An 18,801-nucleotide genomic window follows, 5' to 3' on the forward strand; every position below is an offset into this window, starting at 1 on the left:
GCCAGAACTGGGCCCGGGAAACAGCCTGGGTGGGGGCAGCGAGAAGGCCACTCTAGGGGGAGGCCTGAGAAGACGGGGCACAGGTCCCGGGAGCTACGGGGCCCCTGAGCAGGGATGGGCGGGGAAGAGGCATGGGGTCGCAGCGAAGGGGGCCGCAAGGATCCCACCGCAGGGGAAGGGAAGGGCGGGCGGACGCAGGCGCCAGCCGGCATCTCACGCCGGGGAGGGGCACCACATGTACCGCGCACGACAAACCCACTGCTACGAATAAACCAGCACTGGTCAACGCACAGGGGCCGGCCCACAAGCTCCACTTGTGTCGTCTCCCACACCCCCGAGGCAGTCGTGAGCCCCGAAACCCACACCCACGCAGAGCGGTGGGTGCGGTGGCACCGGCACCCAGACAGCGACCCCCTCCAGGGGCCTCCCTGAGACCCGCAGCACAGCAAAGGGCCATCTGTGCCCCTCACCACCTCACACGGCTCCCCTACGGCCTGTCTCCGAGGAGGCCAGTCCCTGCTGATAAACCAGGGGAGCCCACAGAGGACCCCGACTCTCCCTGGGCCCCTTCAGGTGCGGACAGGAGACGTGTCTGCTTAGGAAAAAACCGCCAGCCAGCACCCACCACCCACGTGGTACACACAGGCCCCGGCTCAGCTCTGCCCCTGCCCCGGCCACCTCAGGTGCAGACAGGCACACAGGGACAGTTGTCCCTGGCAGCTGGTACACAGGGACGTTATGTGAGAGCCAAGGACTCGTGAGAGCCGAGAACAGGAACAGCCTGCGGAGGCCGGGCTCCCGCTCACTCTGGGCACAGCCCTCCTCTCCCTGACCACACCCAGAGCCCCTCCTCCCCTGGCACAAGGTCCCCACGACCCAGGAAAAGAGACCAGCTCACCTTTCAGAATCTGCTTTGCCACCCACACTTAACCCTCTGATCACAAGCAGGGACCAGTCCGAGGCCATGATGGTTATGGTGAACTTACCTAAAACCCAAAGGTAAGGGAAGCCGGCCACACCCCCTCTAGAGCGGCCAGCAGCCCTGTGGCCACCAGGCCGTGCCGCGGGGGCCCGGGACGGTCAGTGCTGCAGGTGTCCCTTCACAGCCACAGGGCTGGCAAGAGACGCACGGAGTTCAGCCCGGCCAGCGTCGGCGGTCTCGCTGGCAGCCGTGCCAGCCAAACACCAGGGCTTCTAACTTCTCGACTGCGACCCCACCCCAGAGGGCCCTGCCACGGGTGCCGGGCCCAGTCCGAGTGCTCTGTGCTCGCGCACCCGGGGCCTGGCCACGCGGCTGCCGCACCCGGCGTCGCCTCCCAAAACGGCCAAAGAGCCTCGTCAAGATCCGGCTGCGGCTTCTCTCAGGCGAGCGGAGGGGAGCTCTCAGCCACGCAGCAACGGCGTTTTGGCACGATTCCAAACAAATCTACGCCCTCCTTCACACCGGTAACCTCCTGTCATCGGGAGACCGAACCACACGACGGTCCTGACCTCCACAGACACCGGTCCCGGGCCCGCTCTCCCTTCCGATTCGGCCGCAGTGCGGGCTCAGCCTTTCTTTCTGACGCACACCCCGGCCACCCCGGCCCCGCCCGAAAGGTCTGAGAAGCAGGGCTGAGAGGCGCCTGTCGACTGGGCTGTTTATTTGCGGCACGGCAAGGAGGACACACAGCAGAGACGGAGAGACACTGACACACACAGGAGCCTGATCCCGCATCCTCGACGATTAAAACTGCTCTGACAGCAATTCGCACAACCTCTGGGAGACGGTCTCTTTACTTGTGCGCAGCGTGAGGCGGTACATCTGCAACAGAACACGGCAGGTCAGCGGGCGCGCTCGGCAGAGGGCTCGGGGCCGCAGACGGCCACCCGAGCTCGTGTGCCCAGCCCTTCCCCAGAGCACCCCCGTCTCGCGGACTGAGGCCAACAGAGTAAGCCCGACAACAACAAGCGCCAGCGTGCGCGTGGAGCAGCCGGCATCTCCGAGGGCCGCGGTGCGTGCAACACCGGGCAGCCGCCCCGGAGAGCGACGGGGCAGCTTCTCGCGAAGTTACCCGCGCACAGACCCTGCGAGCCTGCCCTCCCGCCTAGGCAGCCCCCAGGCGAAGTGAACACAGGTGTGTGCACAGAGGCACAGAGCAGCTCTCCTCAAAACGGCCCCACACCGGCACAGCCCGGGTGTCCGTCAGGAGGACCAGGTCAGCCGACCGGGGCACATCCGGCACAGGAGGACCACGCGGCCACCGCCGCTGGAGCTCGGGGCCAGGTCAGCCCGACGGCAGGCCCCGCGGCGGCGGTCTCTAAGGGAGGTCAGGGCACTCCCTGGGGCGACAGAGACACCACACGTGTCAGTGTAGCAGGGGCGGCCACACGGGCGTGCAGCTCTACTGCGACTCACTCCTACACTTGAGGCCTACAGATCTCGCCGTGCACGCGTTTTGCCACGAGGACGGCACGGTTTACGCGGACTTAGCGATTCCCCGGAGAAGCCTGACCTGGGCTTGCAGATTTGGCTCCAAACGCAGCAAGCATCCAATCTGGGTGGTTTTGGTGTGGATGATGCCAGCCCCCACAAAATTTGCAGGATTCGGATCAACTTCTTCAAGGAGCGCAGAACCAAACCCAATGATCTGCGCAACAGAGACAGGAGCGGGGGGGCAGCGGACCGGGCACCGCAAGAGGCACAGCAGCCCAACCGGCCTCGCTGAAGAGCCCGAGGCAGTGTCCCCACCCTGGGAGCGCCCACAAGCAGGCCTTACCTTAGCTTTGGTGATTTCTGTGTCCATCGGATGCTTTGCTTTGAAAATGTTCTGCACTTCCTGTTGGGGACTAGTGAGGTAGAAACAAGGGGTCACCACACTGAGCCAGGTCAGAGTTGGGGGGCCCTGCCCCTGCGCCCACCCACTCACTTGCTCAGCTGCTTCCAACGTTGAAAGAAATCCTGAGAAGCCATTTCTGTGGGCTGGAAAAATTTGTTGAGAGTGATAGGCAGCTTCACGGACACATTCTGAAAAGTCCCCCCATACCTATGGGCAACACAGAGAGACGTGGTGAGCAAAGTGAATGGACAGCCGAAAAAATCTGAAACTCAACTAGAAAATCAAATTCCTAGTTTGCTGATCAATGGGGCACAGGGAGGGCCTGTGGATGGGAGCTGTCGACAGCGTGGGGGTCGAGTGTTCTGGAAGGGTGGCACTGAGCCACAGAGAGGCCTGGGCTGTCTCAGTGTGCAGACCGACGAGCCAGGCGATCACCGGCTTCTGTGCACACGTCCGGGGGCGGGAGGGGGCTGGTGCTCTGGCCAGGCCCCGCTGGGCTCATGAGACCAGGACAGGGACGGACCTTGGGCACGAATTCCCACCATCTCGTCACTTCTCCCCCAGAGCCCATTTCCTACAACTCCAAGTTGGCTGAAGTTGTGTACGGTTTTTCCTTCTTCCATGAGAAGAGACTAAAGAAAGCGGTTGTCTACAGAAGGAAACAAACATTTGCATGTCGGTTTCCGTAAATTCTACAAAGCACACGGTCTTCGGTTCTCTGTGTTTCTGATTTGAAAACCCCCAAAACTTTAACCTTACAAACACCTGCAGGGAACCGGGTTTTCACACACATGCCATCACGCTCACTGAAAAAGGATAGCAGTGAACCCAGCAGCAGCACAACACGCGGTTTTTAAAAAAGACTCACGATGGCGTGTGTGCTTGGAGAAGGGACTAGACAGCGATGCACCCCTGGGCGGCCCCCTGCAGCTGACGTCTGGAGCAGCAAGCACGAAGAGGCACCCGGACCCAGCTGGCCCCGATGCCGCAGCGTGGGGCCCTCAGAACCGTAGGTCACAGCGGCCTCGAGTTTCCGCGTGCACGCGGGTGCCGGCATCTACCGGGGTTGCCCACTCGGCCCTCAGGATGCCCTCTGAAGGAAGGACGCTGAGGCTCAGCGAGGACCAAGGGCCCCCAGGGACGAAGCTGCGCCCAGGCATGGCATGTGTGATGCCAGCCCCCCCCCCCCCGCCCAGCTCCAGGCAGGAGCCAGCTGCTGGCTCAGCCCACAGGCCCACAGGTCCTCACCGGAACTGGATATTGAGGACGGGCGCCTCCGTGAAGTCAGACACACACTCTATGTTGACGACCTGCTGCACCTGCGCGCCACCGTCCACGGTCGGGTCCACAGGCTTGGTCTGCAAGCTCAGATGTGCAGGTGTCAAGGAGGCCACGCCAACATTGGGGAAACGTGCCTGAGCCGAGCAAGCTCTGAAACCTTCTCGAAGGGGGTCCATAAGAGTCCGAGTTCACGCTCCTGATCTCGAAAGAAACCCTTAATGCAGTCAATCCTACATACACGGGTTTTTAATTCCTTTACCATCTGTTTCCAGTTTATCTCAAAATAAAAATGGACCTGGCCTGTGGTAGGTAGGTGGCTGCTTCGCATGCCTCTTGTACAGGAGGCAGCATCCTTCTCGGTCAAGATGGGGCATTCTTAACCCTCGCTCTGTTCGGTCGGCCTATCCCTGGAGGAAAGATATTTGGCTACAAAGCTGGCACTAGCGGGGAGAGTTCTAACCACGTTTCTGGTACTCGTGAGGGACGAGGCTCCGGTGTGAAGAGGGCTGCTGGAAAGAAGCACAGCTCACCCCGGGGGGGGCGGCACGGGGCCGCGGCGGTCACAGGCCCCGCTCACCCTGTTCTCAGCGGCTGCTCTCTCAGGGAGACTCCCAGAGAAGGAAACCAGAGCTCAGAGGGACTTAAAAATAATGTGACAGGAGAGCTAAATAAGGGAAAACAAAAGTGACTCCAAGGAACCAAATGACCTGGGAGCAGACGCTCGAATGTCAGTTTTCCACACGTGACCACGATAAACTCCCTATAAACTCCCGCGTGACCACGATAAGCTCCCTATAAACACAAGGGCCACTTGGAGGCGCTACAGCAGCTGGAGAGCATCCCACGTCTGATAAAGAACGACTTCCTCAGAGCCCTCCTCTAAATCCCAAATGGCCATGTGCTGGGGTGCGAGACACACGAGACCAAGGATATTCATCTGAAGGTCGTCTGAACAGATCAGTGTTGGAGTGAAACTTAAGAACTGCGTGGAGGTCTTATTTCCATAGAATATAAACATCCGACCTAGAAGGGAGAAAACAATTTCTTTCACACACATCCTGAATGTTAACCGTGAAAAACAGCAGAGTCGCTGCTGTCAGATCAGTTCCAGAGACTCGCCACAGGTGGACATGGGGTCGCGGCTTCCCCTACTGGGGTAACTCCTGCTCTCCATCTAAGGGGGAGCGTGCCTTTGTTGGGACCCTGACCAGCCTGGGACCTGGGACGGAGGCCTTGGCCGCCACCTCCGGGAAGGCCAGGCCAGACCTGCATCCCCGACAGCGATGCCCCTTGCCCCCACCACAGCAGCTCATGAGCCGTGTGCCGCAGACGAGGAGGATGTGATCACGCTCCGATGTGATCAGTTACTTAACATCGCAACAGAAACGCGTACACAAATGTTTCTAAACACGTTTATACTCTCTGAACTCGAGTGGAAAATGGACTTCAAATGCCCTGGAGGGGAACAAACTGTCCAGCACCACCCCTCCCCGAGCTGACATCGCCACCACTAGGCGTGGGGACTGTCAGGGTCCGGAGCGCAGCACCTTCACCAGAGCGAGAAGGACGCCTCAGCCCCTGCTTTCAGCACAGAGCTCCCAGGAGGTTTCTGGTAATCCTCACGATGGCCCTAAACACCCCTAGAGGGCAGGCGTCCCACTTGTCCCGTTTCCCATATTGGCACTCGCTCTTACGGAGAAAACGGGGTCCTCACGAGGCTCAGAGACGGTGCCCAAGAGGGAGGCGGGCAGTTGTCAGTCCACAAGAGCCCCCCAGCAGCACCCCAACGGTCAGCAGACATAGTTTTCTTTGGTGGGGGGGGGGGGGCGCCAAGGGGCAGACTTACAAGCTTTTTTAAAAAAACTGTGATAAAATACACAAACACAGAAAAGTACTGTCTTCACCAACTCTAAGCACACAGCTCAGGGGCACTAAGCACATTCACACTGTTGTGTGGCCGTCCCCACCCTCGGTCTCGAGAACTTTCCATCTTCCCAAAAGGCAACTCTGTCCCTGTGAAACACTGACCCCCAGCCCGGGCGCCCACCGTCCACTCTGTCTCAGGAATCTGGAGACTCCAGGGGCCTCGTGTGAGTGGCTCACACGTGAGCATCACGTCCCCCGGGTCCGCCCACGTGGTGGCAGGTGCCAGAACGTCCCTCCTCGTCAGGCTGAGTGACCGTCCAGGGAGCGGACGGACCACCTCTATCTATTCAGCTCTCGGTTCTTTGGGGAAATAGGAACAGGGGTCACACGCTCGTTCCAGTTCCAATGTTTGGAGGAACCGCCACGCTGTCCTCCGCGGCAGCTGCACCGGCTCACGTTCCCGCCGACAGGGCCCGAGGGTCCGTCCGCCGCATCCTCGGCACACGTGTGGTGCCTGCGGTTTCGACAGCCGCCATCCCGATGGGCGTGGGGCGGCACCTTACTTCTGATCGGCACTTCCCTGATTATTAGTGATGTGGTCATCTTTCCAGGTGCTGGTCGGTCAGGTGTCTGTCTTCTTTGGAGAAATGCCTGTTCAAGTCCTCTGCCCATTTTTTAATGGGGTTGTTCTTCTGCTGTTAAATTCAAATTCTGTATATATTCTATCCTGGAGACTAAACCCTTATCAGATGTAGGATTTACAAATATTTTCTGCCCATATCATCTGAGTGAGGAGTTTTTTTTGTTAAATAATTAAACACATACCTAAATTCTGCCGAAATTCAGACTTCAATCCAATTTGAAGCAACTGGTTTTCAAACAACACACCATTATTTTTACAGACAAACCTAGAGAAAAGGGACAGCATGTGAGTCACTCCAAGGCACCCAATGAAAATATAAAGATTTTTTTTGAAGAAGGGTTTAACAAACAAAAAGGCCGGGAAAAACCTCTATGGGACACGAGATAAAGGAAAAGTAGGAAAATACTCAAGGGAGCACCAGTGAAAGTGCCCTCCAGAGACAGAACCGGCGCACCAGAGACATGACCGCATGGGAGAGGGCAGGTCGGTGTTCTGCCCGTGAACATGCCGGTCCACAACAGCCGGCTTCTCCACAACTCCCTCAGGTGCCCCAGGGCGCAGCACACACTCCCAGGCCAGCCGGACCCCAGGCTGTCCCATCTGACGCAGGGTGCTGGCCACAACTCTGGGGGTGACTGCTAGCACCGCAGCCCGCACACGAAGGACTCACGATCCAGAGCGGGCAGTGGGGCGGCACGGTGTCACGTGGAGCCCTCTGGGGCATCCAGGGGACCAAGAGACAGATGCCCCGTGGCAGCAGCCCCCACGGCCCAAAATCGCCAAGTCCCACCGTGCTGCTGGCCTGGCAAAGCCCAGAGTCAGCACTCCCTGCCCCCCTCCTGCTTCGCACAAAGGGCCTGCGGGCACCCTGCGGATGACGTTCGGTGCTGCTCACGTGTGCACACGACCCCCAGCGTCGAGCATGGTCTCAGCACAGGCAGCAGGAGGCACAGCTCCTTCAGAGACGGTCGGGCCTGGTCCTCCCTCCATACCTGCTCCACGGAGCCGTGCTCCCCTGGGACCCCAAGGCTGCCCTTCGCCTCATCCGGCACTCCCCATCTCAACACCACGGGCTCTCTCTCCAGCTCGAGCCCCACACGAAGCCTCACAAGGTCAAATGCAGTCCATTCCGTATGCACAACCTTCTGCACACGCTTGCCCAGAACTGAGCCCAAGGGGACAGAAAGAAGTGACCGGGCAGCAGAGCCCCTCACATCCCCGCCCCTGCGGACCCGAGGAGGGGGCAGCCCATAGTGCCCCACCCTCAGATCCAAGGCCCTGTAGCACACATAGCACTGCTGGCTTGGGCTGAACCACTTTAATCTGACATTTGCCAAGGAGATGGCAAGGGCACTGACTGATGGCCCACTAGGTGACAGTCAAGGGCTGGCTGGATAGCTGTTTCTTAAAGGGTCACCCCAACCAAAACCTGACCCTGTGGGATTACAGGTTTATAACAAGCACCTGTGACAGCCTCGGGAGAATGCAACCTTCCCCCGCCGCCAGCGGCGCTGGTCCCAAAGCACCCTTCACTTGCACCTACACCCGGCCCACAGCAGACCCCTCAACACCCCTCTGAGGCCACAGCACGGCCCAGACAGCCAGACCACACACACACACACACACACACACACACACACACACACACACACACACACCACCCCCCACCCCGGGCTGGGGGCCTGGAAGCAGGCAAGCTGCCGAGCAAATGGCTCCAAGGGTTCCCACCGTAGACACCCGCCCCCCAGGCCTCCCACCCCGTCGTGCACACGAGGAAGCCCGTGGCCCAGGCACCACGTGCACCTGCACACACAGCAAGGACCAAGAACGCTGGGGAAAGCCCCTGCCCGGGCCACCACCCAGACCAGCATGCCCAGCTTCGAGCAGGCACTGTCCCAGGGACGCACGCCGCTCCAGCACCAAGGGCCTCGCAGCCTGGGGTCTGCAGTGCTTTCCAATCTCCAACGCTGCACTTCTGGAAGCCACCGACGGCAACGTGCACCCGTCCAAACCCACCTCGCCTCATCATCTTCGACGAGCAGCAGGAAGTAAGAATTCGCACGCGGCATGGACACCAAGACACAGGGCAACTGCGCAAGCGCACGAGTCCCGCTGCTGTCGTCAGACTCAGGAGCACGAGGGGCCGCTCAGTAAAGGTGCTCCTCTCCGGCCGGCGTGCCCCCGCACCCAGGCCGAGCCCTCCCACACCCCCTGCGGGACTTGAGACCGGCAGGGACTCGAGGGACAGAGAGCCAACAGGGGAAAGGTATGGAACCGCACAGCTAACGGAGCAGGAAGAGAAACACGCTGAGCAGAGCAGCAGCGGGGGGTGCAGGGGCCCGTCCGGGGCTCGTGGGCAGTGGGGGCTACGCACAGCCAGGCACGGGGCGCCTCCAGGAAGGTGAGACAGGAAGCCAGAAAGACCACATTGGCTGTGGGGGGCAGTGCGTGCCTCGGGACACAGGAAGGCTGGAACTGAGGGCGCGACTGAGAGTGTGTGTTAACAAGAAGGCAGAGGTTGGGCGCCCGCAAGGCACACACAAAGAGGGACCGACGTCGGGGCCAGAAGGGGCGCGACCGCACAGCAGGGTGCGGAGCCAGAGGGGCACAGCCGCAGGCGGGTGAGAGGCCAGCATGCGCCTCAGAAACGCGGACGGCCAGTGCCTGAAGCTCTTCCTTTCCACCCGATCTTCCTGGTGACGGTGAGCTACCCGCACCTCGTGAAAACTGACGACCTGTGGAGCTGTGGGGGTGGTTCTGGAGCAACCCCACCCAGCAGGCCGGTGCCCTGAGCTCTTCCAGGGCGGGCCTGGGCAGTAAGGACCAGCTTATGCGGACCGTGGGCCCCGGGCGGTCAGAGCAGGAAAGAGTCCCTGTGTCGAGAACACGGGAGACCAACTACCTGGCAAAGTTGTCTTCGGAGCCGGGAGCCAGTGGCGCGACCACAGAGGGTGAGTCTGAGAATACATCCACGAGCAGCCCGCCGGAGGACGGTGGGGGGCCCGCAGGCGCAGGGGGCGCGGCCCCCAGACCCAAGAGGTCCGCTGATGGAGAAGGCGTGGACTGGAAAACAGGGAGGGAGAGGGTGAGCGGGGAACCTCCTGGCACGCCACGGCCTAGCAAGCGCGAGTGCCCGCGCCTCCCCTCCAGGGATCACAGCCAGGCTGCGCGGGGCAAGGGCCCAGCACGTGAGGGGAGATTGCAACCCCAGAGCCAAGTCTGAAAATCGGTCACCATCTCACACAACTGCAAAGACAGCCAACCTTTTTCTGTGACGATCATCTGAATGGGGAAAAAAAGTTCTGAAAACACTTTTGCCATAAAAGAGATCAAAAAGAAACGAGACCACGCACGTTACTGTCGACGTTCCAGAGTGAGACTGAGTTTGAAGAGACAAAGAAGTGGGCAAGCTACTTTGGGTGCGTTCTTGGTTTAGCCACGTGTTAGGCCTTATGGAGTTATAGAGGACAAATAGACGAAAAGCCTACAGACCATTTTTTCTTTAAATGATTACTTTTTGATCCGAGGCAAAAGAAAAAGCCACCGAGGGCCACGCACAACACAAACCACTCACCCAAGCTGACACTCACACTTTGACCCCGCACCCCTATAAACACGTGGGGCTCTGCTTACGACCAGGGGCCATGTCGCCGCAAGAACCAGGGATGAGCCGCTCTGCCTTGAGGACTCGTCTTGAGTGACCTCCGAATGTCCCACTGAGCATTCGTGAAGGTCAAAATCAGTTTATCCGAGACTGCACCCGGTGCCATTTTACATTACTGCGCTCACACTCTGGTCGGGCTTAACCCACGTCCATCTTTCCAGAACACAACTACCCTGAAGGGACAGCTGAGGGAGGCCAAGTACTCTCCTCCTGCCCCCCCCCCACCCCTGCCCCCGGCATGTGGGCACGCCCACTCTGGGCACTGGCCAGGCACACCTCGGGCCAGGCCTCTGACGGCCACCTGCTTCCAGTGTGGCCGTGCTGAGCAGTTACACATGAAAATCAACGTTAGTATAAATAACTGCCCGTTTCTCTTTCAGGTTAAGTTAAAGGATTTCTAAAAAATTACATCCTAGGTATGTCATATCACATACGAATTCTATTCCAAGATAAACGAGGCGTTACAAAACTTGTGCTCTGTGTGACGGCCCCTCCTTCCCAGCCCTGCCGAGGCTCCCCTCAGGAAGCGGAGAGTCTGGGAGAGGAGGAGCCTGAGGGACGGGGACCCCAGAGGAGCTGTCAGAAGAGGTATCAGGAGCCAGCAGCATCTGGACGTGGCCTCTCAAGGTGGTTCCTGCCCCTCACTGCACCTGCAGCGGCATTCCTGGGAGCACAGCTACTCACAGGACACTGTTTTTTACTGACACTGTTGCCATAGGAGTCTGCCCACCTGAGGAGGGTCAGGGGCAGAACTCAGGTGGCTTTGAACCTGGCTCTGAATTATGCAAGGAAGGTATCTGGCATAGCTGACAAACTACAGCCTACGTGGGAGTTATGGGGACTGTGTCGCCTCTGCCATCTACTGAAAGATCTTTACCACTGCTTCCCGAATAACGGTTCACACGCTTCTGACAATAGGCAAATCTTTTGTCCAATGAAGCCAAATATGTGCCCTGAAAGTTACAACAGACAAAAGCAAGGCTGTTCTGCTGGGAAGACCCACCTGGACAGCCACTCCCTGCCCAGGTCCCACATCGAGCTCTGCCCCAAGGCAGGTGTGCAGAGACCCACTGCCCCTTGGCTGCCTCCTCCCTCCCCCAAGAGGCCCGGTGAGGCCTGAATACAGGGCTCACGGCAGGCCCAGGATCCTCGGCTTGAGGGCCAGACACACGGTCAAAGGGACACACAAGTAGACCAGGGGACAGGCCACAGACCCCATCAAGGAGCACAACGGCTCAGGCATAATCACGCCCTTGACAAGCCAGCCCCCAAGGCCTCGGTCTGTCTGCACACAGGCGCATGTCACCTCTGACACTCCTCTTCACAAAGGCCACCTGATATCATTAAGAGGCATTATTCACACCCCTGGGCTAAGATCCCAGAGACGACACAAAGCTCTCCAGGCCTCCTCCCAGAACGGACAAGCAGAAAGCCCACAGTCCTGGGGAGCTGGTCATGGCGCCCAGCTGGCGGTCACGGGGCAGGGCTGGCGTGTGCGTTCCCACGAAGCTGTTGCTCGAGCCAGGGAGAGAAAAGAAACAAATACAACTCTCAAAATGACACCTCCCCCAGACAGACGCACATCAAAAGACAGGTCTTCGTTTATACGTGAATGCCCTCACCACACCACACAGAAAAGGGAAACCGGCCCTAACCCAAGTCACTGCTGAAAACCTCTAAGAACAGCATAAGGTGTGAGGTGGGTCCGCTCTACACCAACAAAGAGCAGCCGGACGGCCTCCTACACGAGGCAGTCCCACAGAAGAAGCGAGCGCTCACATCGTCTGAACCACTCAGGACAGAGAGGAGATGGGAGGGGACTGTAGGCCCGAGACGGCAGTCTGAAGGCCAGTCTGGAAGATGAGGCCCAGGCACCTGGGGGGGGAGCACCTTCTGAGGTCAGAGGTGAAGGAGAGGCGAGGGCTTGGCTGGGTCCCACCACTGCGTTCTCGGCACACACCTCACACCTAACAACACATTCTCCCCAGGGGGCAAATGCTCTGCTGGTGCCGAATCTCGGGGAGCCGGCGACCCAGGAGCTTATGCGGGCGTCGCCACCAGAAAGGGACCCACCGCGGCGCTGGCCGGGGCAGGCTCGGGGCCCCCGTTGACAGCGGCGCTCCTCTCCCGCTTGGCCTCCTCCAGTCCCGTGGCTGTGTCCGGGCCCTTCTTCTTCTTGAGCTTGGCCAGAATGGAGGACTGGCGCTCCGGAAACGGCGGCATCTCCTCCAGGACGGTCGCCTGGAGGAAGAAGCCCGGAGTCACGGCGGCGGAAAGCCCCGCAGCTCCCGGCCCCAGGGCGAGGGACGGTGCGGCAGGGGTTCTCCGAGCCACCGGGGCCTACCAGGATGTCGGTGCTGGCCACCGTGCTGAGCCGCAGGTACTCCACGGCCCGCTGCTGCAGCTCGACGTCGGCGTTCTTCAGCTGGCTGTCACTGCGCAGCACGTCCTGAATGGTGGTCTTCACCTCCGGGAACAGGTTCACGAACTTGATGTAGGTGGACAAGAGCAGCGCCCTGGTGGGGACGCTGCACAGGTGGAACTTGGAGTGCAGCAGGTGGAACTGGACCAGGGGGCTGTGGGGCACAGACGGGACGGGAGCGCGTCGTCCGTGTCCCCCCGCCCCTGCGCCCACGCACCTCACCCACGGGCGCGAGCGAGGAGTGGCTCTGGGGGACGGCCCCTGCGCTAGACCAGAACCGCTCCCGCGCAGGCAGGCGTGCGCCTCCTGTCCCACACAAGAGCACGCTTCCCTGTGGCAATGGGAGCCACGTGACCACGCATCTATTGTCAACAAGAGTCCTGACTTTTGTACGGCTTGAACGAGAATAAAAACACACGAATCCGGAGCGGAAGTGCTCTTGCCCTGCTGTCCCAACAAGCAGGTGAGGACACCTGTCAACCTCCCCTCGGCCGCCAGGTGAGAACCAGGAAGCACGGAGCCGGCATCACGGCGCGGTGCTCACCCGGCTCCCGCGGGGTCTCTCACCTGGATCTGGGGTCCCCAGCTATCAAGTTTCCAAACTCTCCCAGGATGTAGCCTCCCACTTTGACCAGGTTCTCGTGGCACGCCGGAGCCTGAAGAGCCTGTGAAACCGTGAGCACTGTGAGCCTGATGCACAGGGGCTCGCGGCACAGGTAGAAGAGCTGGGAGGCGTCTGACGACAGGGTAAAGTCGCTGGGAGGTGGTGGGGCACCAGGCCCCCACGGGGTTCAGGCCGCCCTCCCGCACGGCCTGTTTTTCACGTTAGTGCGGGCTTCCACCAGAGCCGCCCCGAGACCCTCCGGCTTTAGTATCTGCCCCTTCCCTGCCTTCCCGCCACTTCAGCAGGTAGGTCAGTAGCAGGGAAGCGCCAAAGGCAGAAATGCGGCCAATGCCAGCCCTGGAACAACAGCCATGCTCTACTCAGGCCCCAGGCGGGGGCAGGTGCACACCAGCATCCTCCAGGGGGCACGCGCCCCTCACCAATGGAGACCCTGCACGTGCAGGAGATAAGGCCCAAGCAGAGGTGGTGTCCACAGCATAGGAGCCGGGACCTCCCAGAACGGTGGGCAGGAGACACAGGGAGGCCGGCAACGCCCGCCAGAACCCCACGCCCCATCCCGAGGGCGCATCTGGGCCGTACCTCGAACACCGTCTTGGCAGCGTAGCCCTGCACGTCGTCGCGGTTGATGACAATCTGAATGACGCGGTACCACACCTCTTCGCTCACGTAGTCGCCGGCGATCCGGATCAGGTTCAGGATGGTGTCCACGTACCACGTGTAGTCCACAGCGTACTTCTCCGCCAAGATGGCAACTTTCAGCACCTGCAGGGTGCGGACGCTCAGGGCAGCCGCTCTGGGCCCCACAGCCGCCAGCGCCGCGTCAACTCGAGGGCCTCGGAAGGACCTGAACGCGTGTGCCAAAGCCCGGGTGTGCAAGAAGCTTCCACCACATTCTCAAGGGAGCCCAGAAAGTTGAGATTTGCAGATTTCACTGGGGAAAGCCAAACTGCCCTCCAGGAATAGACCGGGAGAGACACGGTCCAGCCAGGTCATGGCGACCCTGCACCGCCACGGACCAGAGCCTGGGCAGCCCTTCCCAGCAAGCCCGCCTTCAGGGCGGCAGGGCTCTCTGGGTTCTCCTGCTCTGGCCAGCCTCCCTCAACTCTGCACGGGGGACCCCACCCACTCATTTACCCCCACGCCCTCCAGAGGACTCTGTGGGCCATACGCACTGCCCAGGGGCAATGGCACTGGGCTGACCCAAAGCAGACCCTCGTCCCCACCCACGCCACCTTCTTAGGGCACCAAGCCCCCCAAACAGCACCAGCCGCCAACGCTAGACCGTGTCCCTCACGCAGCTGCCTGTCTTTACCTCCCTGCTGCGTTGCCCTCCTGAATGCGCCCCCAGATCTCCTGCTGGGGCCTGGACCACCACCCACCTGCTTTGCCCATTCTCTGGCCTCCGCGGCGACCCTCCACAGTGATCCTAGAGCATCATTCCAAAATTCAGGCCGCATCACTGCCCTCCTTCGGCTTCAATCCTTCGAGCCCAGAGCTCACCCCGAAGCTGAGCACTCGGGGCCTCTCACCGGGACACGGGACAGCAGCCTCACTGCCTCTGCCATACATGCCCTGCTCCCACCGGACGGAGCCGCCTCCTTGCCACCCAGCTGCCCACCCCCAAGTACCGTCATCCTCTCAGGACGAGCTCACTGCCACCTCCTGCAGAACCCCCCAGCACTCCATGACAGCGACTCCCGAGGCCCCCCCCCGGGGTCCAGAGCCCTGCCTCTGCCAATCCTCACCCACGCTACAGGCGCTCCACCACCTTGCCTATGACCTGCACTCCTCGTGGACAGAAAGGCCCCGCCATGGGCAGGGCAAGCAGCACGTCCAGGTACGGACGCCCAGCAGCTAACACAACCACAGGACGCATGATAACGACACACCAGGCTGGACAGACGGCCAGACAGAGCATTTACCGCAAACTCAGAAGATCTGTCTTACCCCTCGTATGACTGAAGCTAACTGAGCAATGCCATTCACCATGTAAAAGGGAGTAAGAGCCAACACGGAACCGGTTAACATTCAAAACCTTAAAAACCTACCCAGGGGTACCTGGGTGGCTCAGTCGGTTAAGCGTCCGACTCTTAACTTCAGCTCAGGTCATGATCTCACAGTTTGCGTCTGGTTCTGCACTGACAGCCCAGAGCCTGCTTGAGATTCTTCCCCCCTCTCTCTGCGCCTTCCCTTGCTTGCTCGAGCTTGCATGCTCCCTCTCTCTCTCACTCTCTTTCTCTAGCTCTCTCAAAAATAAACAAGACTTACAAAAAAAAAAAAAAAAAAAAAAAAAAAAACCCACCTAATCACACAGAAGACCATGGCCCCTCTTGTCTCAGCTCAGGACACACAGAACCACGATGGTAACAGTGCCCCAGTGAGTACAGTCCCCAGAACCTGCTGCACCCGCACAAACGGGAGCCCAGGCCCTGCTGCCTGGCCACACTCTAAACGTGACCCCACCCCTACCCCACAACGGACTCCCCTCTCCCTGCACGTCTATTCTTAGATCTTGCACCCCGTCCCTCCTGTCCCCCCGAAGTGCCTGCGTCCTCTCTCCTGGCTGGTCACCCCCGTCCCTCCTGTCCCCCCGAAGTGCCTGCGTCCTCTCTCCTGGCTGGTCACCCCCGTCCCTCCTGTCCCCCCGAAGTGCCTGCGTCCTCTCTCCTGGCTGGTCACCCCTGTCCCTCCTGTCCCCCCGAAGTGCCTGCGTCCTCTCTCCTGGCTGGTCACCCCCGTCCCTCCTGTCCCCCCGAAGTGCCTGCGTCCTCTCTCCTGGCTGGTCACCCCCGTCCCTCCTGTCCCCCCGAAGTGCCTGCGTCCTCTCTCCTGGCTGGTCACCCCTGTCCCTCCTGTCCCCCCGAAGTGCCTGCGTCCTCTCTCCTGGCTGGTCACCCCCGTCCCTCCTGTCCCCCCGAAGTGCCTGTGTCCTCTCTCCTGGCTGCTCAGCGGTTCAGCTCCAGGGCTGCTTCCTCTGAGAAGCCTTCCTTGACCTTCTTTCTTCTCCAGGGCAGCCCCGCTCTTCATCAAAGCATGCCCACGTGGTAATTAGGCCACGCCACTCAGCACTAAAGAGCCAGCACCTGCCCCAGCCTGGCCACAGGGGCCAGAGCCATTCAGTAAATGATCCCCTAGAAGCCTGAGTGTCCAGCTATATGCGGAGCCACATGGGCTCAGAAGCTCCCAGCCTCTCATTTCCAAGCCCAACAGCAGCCCAGGAGTAATGCTGAGAGTCAGCTGTGGGGAGCTCTGACGCTGGGCACTTGCCCCCAGAGTTCCCAAGGAGGCCTCAACGGCACTTTGCTCCCCAGAAAGACAAATAAGACACACTTTTCATAGGATGAGAGGCTGCGGGACCGCTAACCTTAGCAGCTGACCCCTTCACACAGGCTCACGCTGAGCCCTCTGTGAATCACACACACGCTCGGGGCCCCTCTCTGCTGGCCACAGGCTACCTGTATCATGATCAGCGCTTCTCACGATAAGTATTTGCGGAATTCTTGGCAATCTGTTTGGCGCGCACACCTGCTTCGCCGATGGTGGCTGAGCTCGATGCATCCGAGAGAGGCAGGAGCACAGGCTGAGCACATAGGCAGTAAGGCAAGGGTCAAACTTACAGAGCGGTGCCCACAAGTCTGCACTCTTACTCACCTGCGTCGCAAAACTACCTCACTGTGAGGGTCCCTGTTAGCAAGGGCTGTTTCAAGTCATTTCCAAAAGCCTGCAAGGCTCCCCTGAGAACGCGGCCTGGAAGCTTAAGCAGAGGGATCTCGACCCAGGACCTAGTGGATTCCCGATCAAGCGCCAGGGCAGAATCACACGCTCTAAGGAAAGGAAGTCCTGTGGTGGCAGCGTGGCGGCCTTCAGACTCACAATCTCTTCCCGGATGGAATAGTCGGCCGTCTCCAAGTAGCTCAGCATCTCGGCCACAATCTGCTGGGCGTTGCTGCGGTCACACATGGCGTAGAGGAGGTCCACGGCCCGCTGCCGCACACTCACGTCCCGCTCCGTCTGGGGGCGCGAGGCAGAGTGAAAAGCCGCACGAGCAGCGCCCGGGCCAGGTGACCAGGCCACGCGGCTCAGACACCCGACTCCGTCCCAACACTTACCTGCGCACTGCCCCCACTCCCCGTCTGGATCTCGGGACCACCCCCCTCCCCGCGACAGACAGGTCACACGGAGCCCCTCGCTCCTTGACTCTCCCCACCCAGAATCCAGCCCCGTCCCTGGGGGGGCAGTCAGAGGCCTCTACTGTATGGTCACAGACTGGCACCTTCTGCCTCCCCCGGGAGCTTCTCAGAGCGCTGCTCTCGGGCCCCATCCCACACCTGCTCTTCAGCCTCTGCTGCGGAGTAAGACCCCAGCTGCTCCTCGGCACGGGACAGCCCGGGAAGCACCGCTGCAGGACCACGGGCCAGAGCAAGCGCAAGTCTTTCTGAGACTGGCAGTGACTGATAACGAACACCAAAAGCAGGGCCAGGCCCTCGTGTGGCCTCTCGTTCAAAACACACACCAAAAATGTGAGCACACAAAGGAACGGGGTCAGGCCAGGGACAGAACAATGGGCTCTGTGGCCTCCCCGCTGGCCTCGCGTTCTCCAGCGCACCTAGCGCGGCAAGGAGAACGCAGGGGTGCTGTCACGGCCGAGCCTGCGGCGCGAGCCCACACGGCCTGCTTTGGAGGCTCACAAAGGCAGGTAACAGGCGCAAGTAACCTCAACCTGGCTCTTCAACTCTGGAATTTTAATTCCTTGAGAAAAGCAGATTTTCTTTTGCGAATGGTGAGTTTTCTCAGAGACAAGGACGAGATGTTTTATCTTTCTACCAAAAAGAACCATTTGTGTTGATTCAAACACCTATCGTGACTCGGGTACGCACGGGACTCGGCGCTGGGTACTATGTGCTCTCAGCCCGCCTCACAGAGAACAGACCCCCGGGGACACGGCAGCGAGAGCCCGAGGACAGAGCACTCGCCTTCAGCGCGTTGATGACCGTCTCGATGTGCGTCTTGACGGCTTCGTGGGAGAACTCGGAGCTGGCCAGCGTGCACATGCTCTCCAGGGCCAGGTAGCGGAGGTTGGTCTCCCGGTGCTGCAGGAACTGGCCCAGCTGGTTACAGGCGCGTACCAGCAGGTTTGGCTCGCTGCACGGGCAGGAGAAGAAGGGGGCGGCTGGGGGTTCCTCGGTAGGAGCCTCACAGACAGGGCCACGCACAGGTCGGCGAGGCGGGTGGCATTCGCGGCCACGGCACTGCTAGAGACCTCGGGGCCCCCACACCGGAAGCCACGGACCTAAACCCTGAGGTCAGTTTCACAGCGGCTCAGCTCGCTGCCCCCTCGCGCGCAGGATTCCACAACTTCAAAGAGGCGGTGGCGGCGGAGGCGCCGTCCCAAACCGAGCTCCTCCTGAGCCTCGGCGCCGAGCTGGCGGAGGGAACGCTCCGGGCTCTCGCCGAGCGGCCGGAAACGTCACCTCAGCCAGA

The 18,801-nt window shown here is 60.5% G+C and overlaps 1 protein-coding gene across 2 annotated transcripts in view; it reads right to left on the minus strand.

Annotated features, from left to right (window-relative positions):
* Positions 1-1,615: 1,615 nt before the first annotated feature.
* AP2A2 (adaptor related protein complex 2 subunit alpha 2) overlaps positions 1,616-18,801 on the minus strand; it is an 85,110-nt gene continuing 67,924 nt past the window's right edge. For both annotated transcript variants that reach the window (XM_058690086.1, XM_058690085.1), the window contains exons 9-22: positions 18,294-18,462; positions 17,194-17,331; positions 13,900-14,082; positions 13,263-13,360; positions 12,618-12,849; positions 12,347-12,514; positions 9,512-9,672; positions 6,792-6,874; positions 5,032-5,123; positions 4,068-4,189; positions 2,910-3,026; positions 2,760-2,829; positions 2,496-2,630; positions 1,616-1,804 (exon numbers count right to left, since the gene is read on the minus strand). In XM_058690086.1, coding sequence (XP_058546069.1) covers positions 1,727-1,804; positions 2,496-2,630; positions 2,760-2,829; positions 2,910-3,026; positions 4,068-4,189; positions 5,032-5,123; positions 6,792-6,874; positions 9,512-9,672; positions 12,347-12,514; positions 12,618-12,849; positions 13,263-13,360; positions 13,900-14,082; positions 17,194-17,331; positions 18,294-18,462 — 1,846 coding nt within the window. In that variant the 3' untranslated portion in view covers positions 1,616-1,726. The remainder of the gene's footprint in view (positions 1,805-2,495; positions 2,631-2,759; positions 2,830-2,909; positions 3,027-4,067; positions 4,190-5,031; positions 5,124-6,791; positions 6,875-9,511; positions 9,673-12,346; positions 12,515-12,617; positions 12,850-13,262; positions 13,361-13,899; positions 14,083-17,193; positions 17,332-18,293; positions 18,463-18,801) is intronic.

The sequence above is a fragment of the Neofelis nebulosa genome, chromosome 10 (genome assembly GCF_028018385.1).
Source record: "Neofelis nebulosa isolate mNeoNeb1 chromosome 10, mNeoNeb1.pri, whole genome shotgun sequence".
NCBI classification, from domain to species: domain Eukaryota; kingdom Metazoa; phylum Chordata; class Mammalia; order Carnivora; family Felidae; genus Neofelis; species Neofelis nebulosa.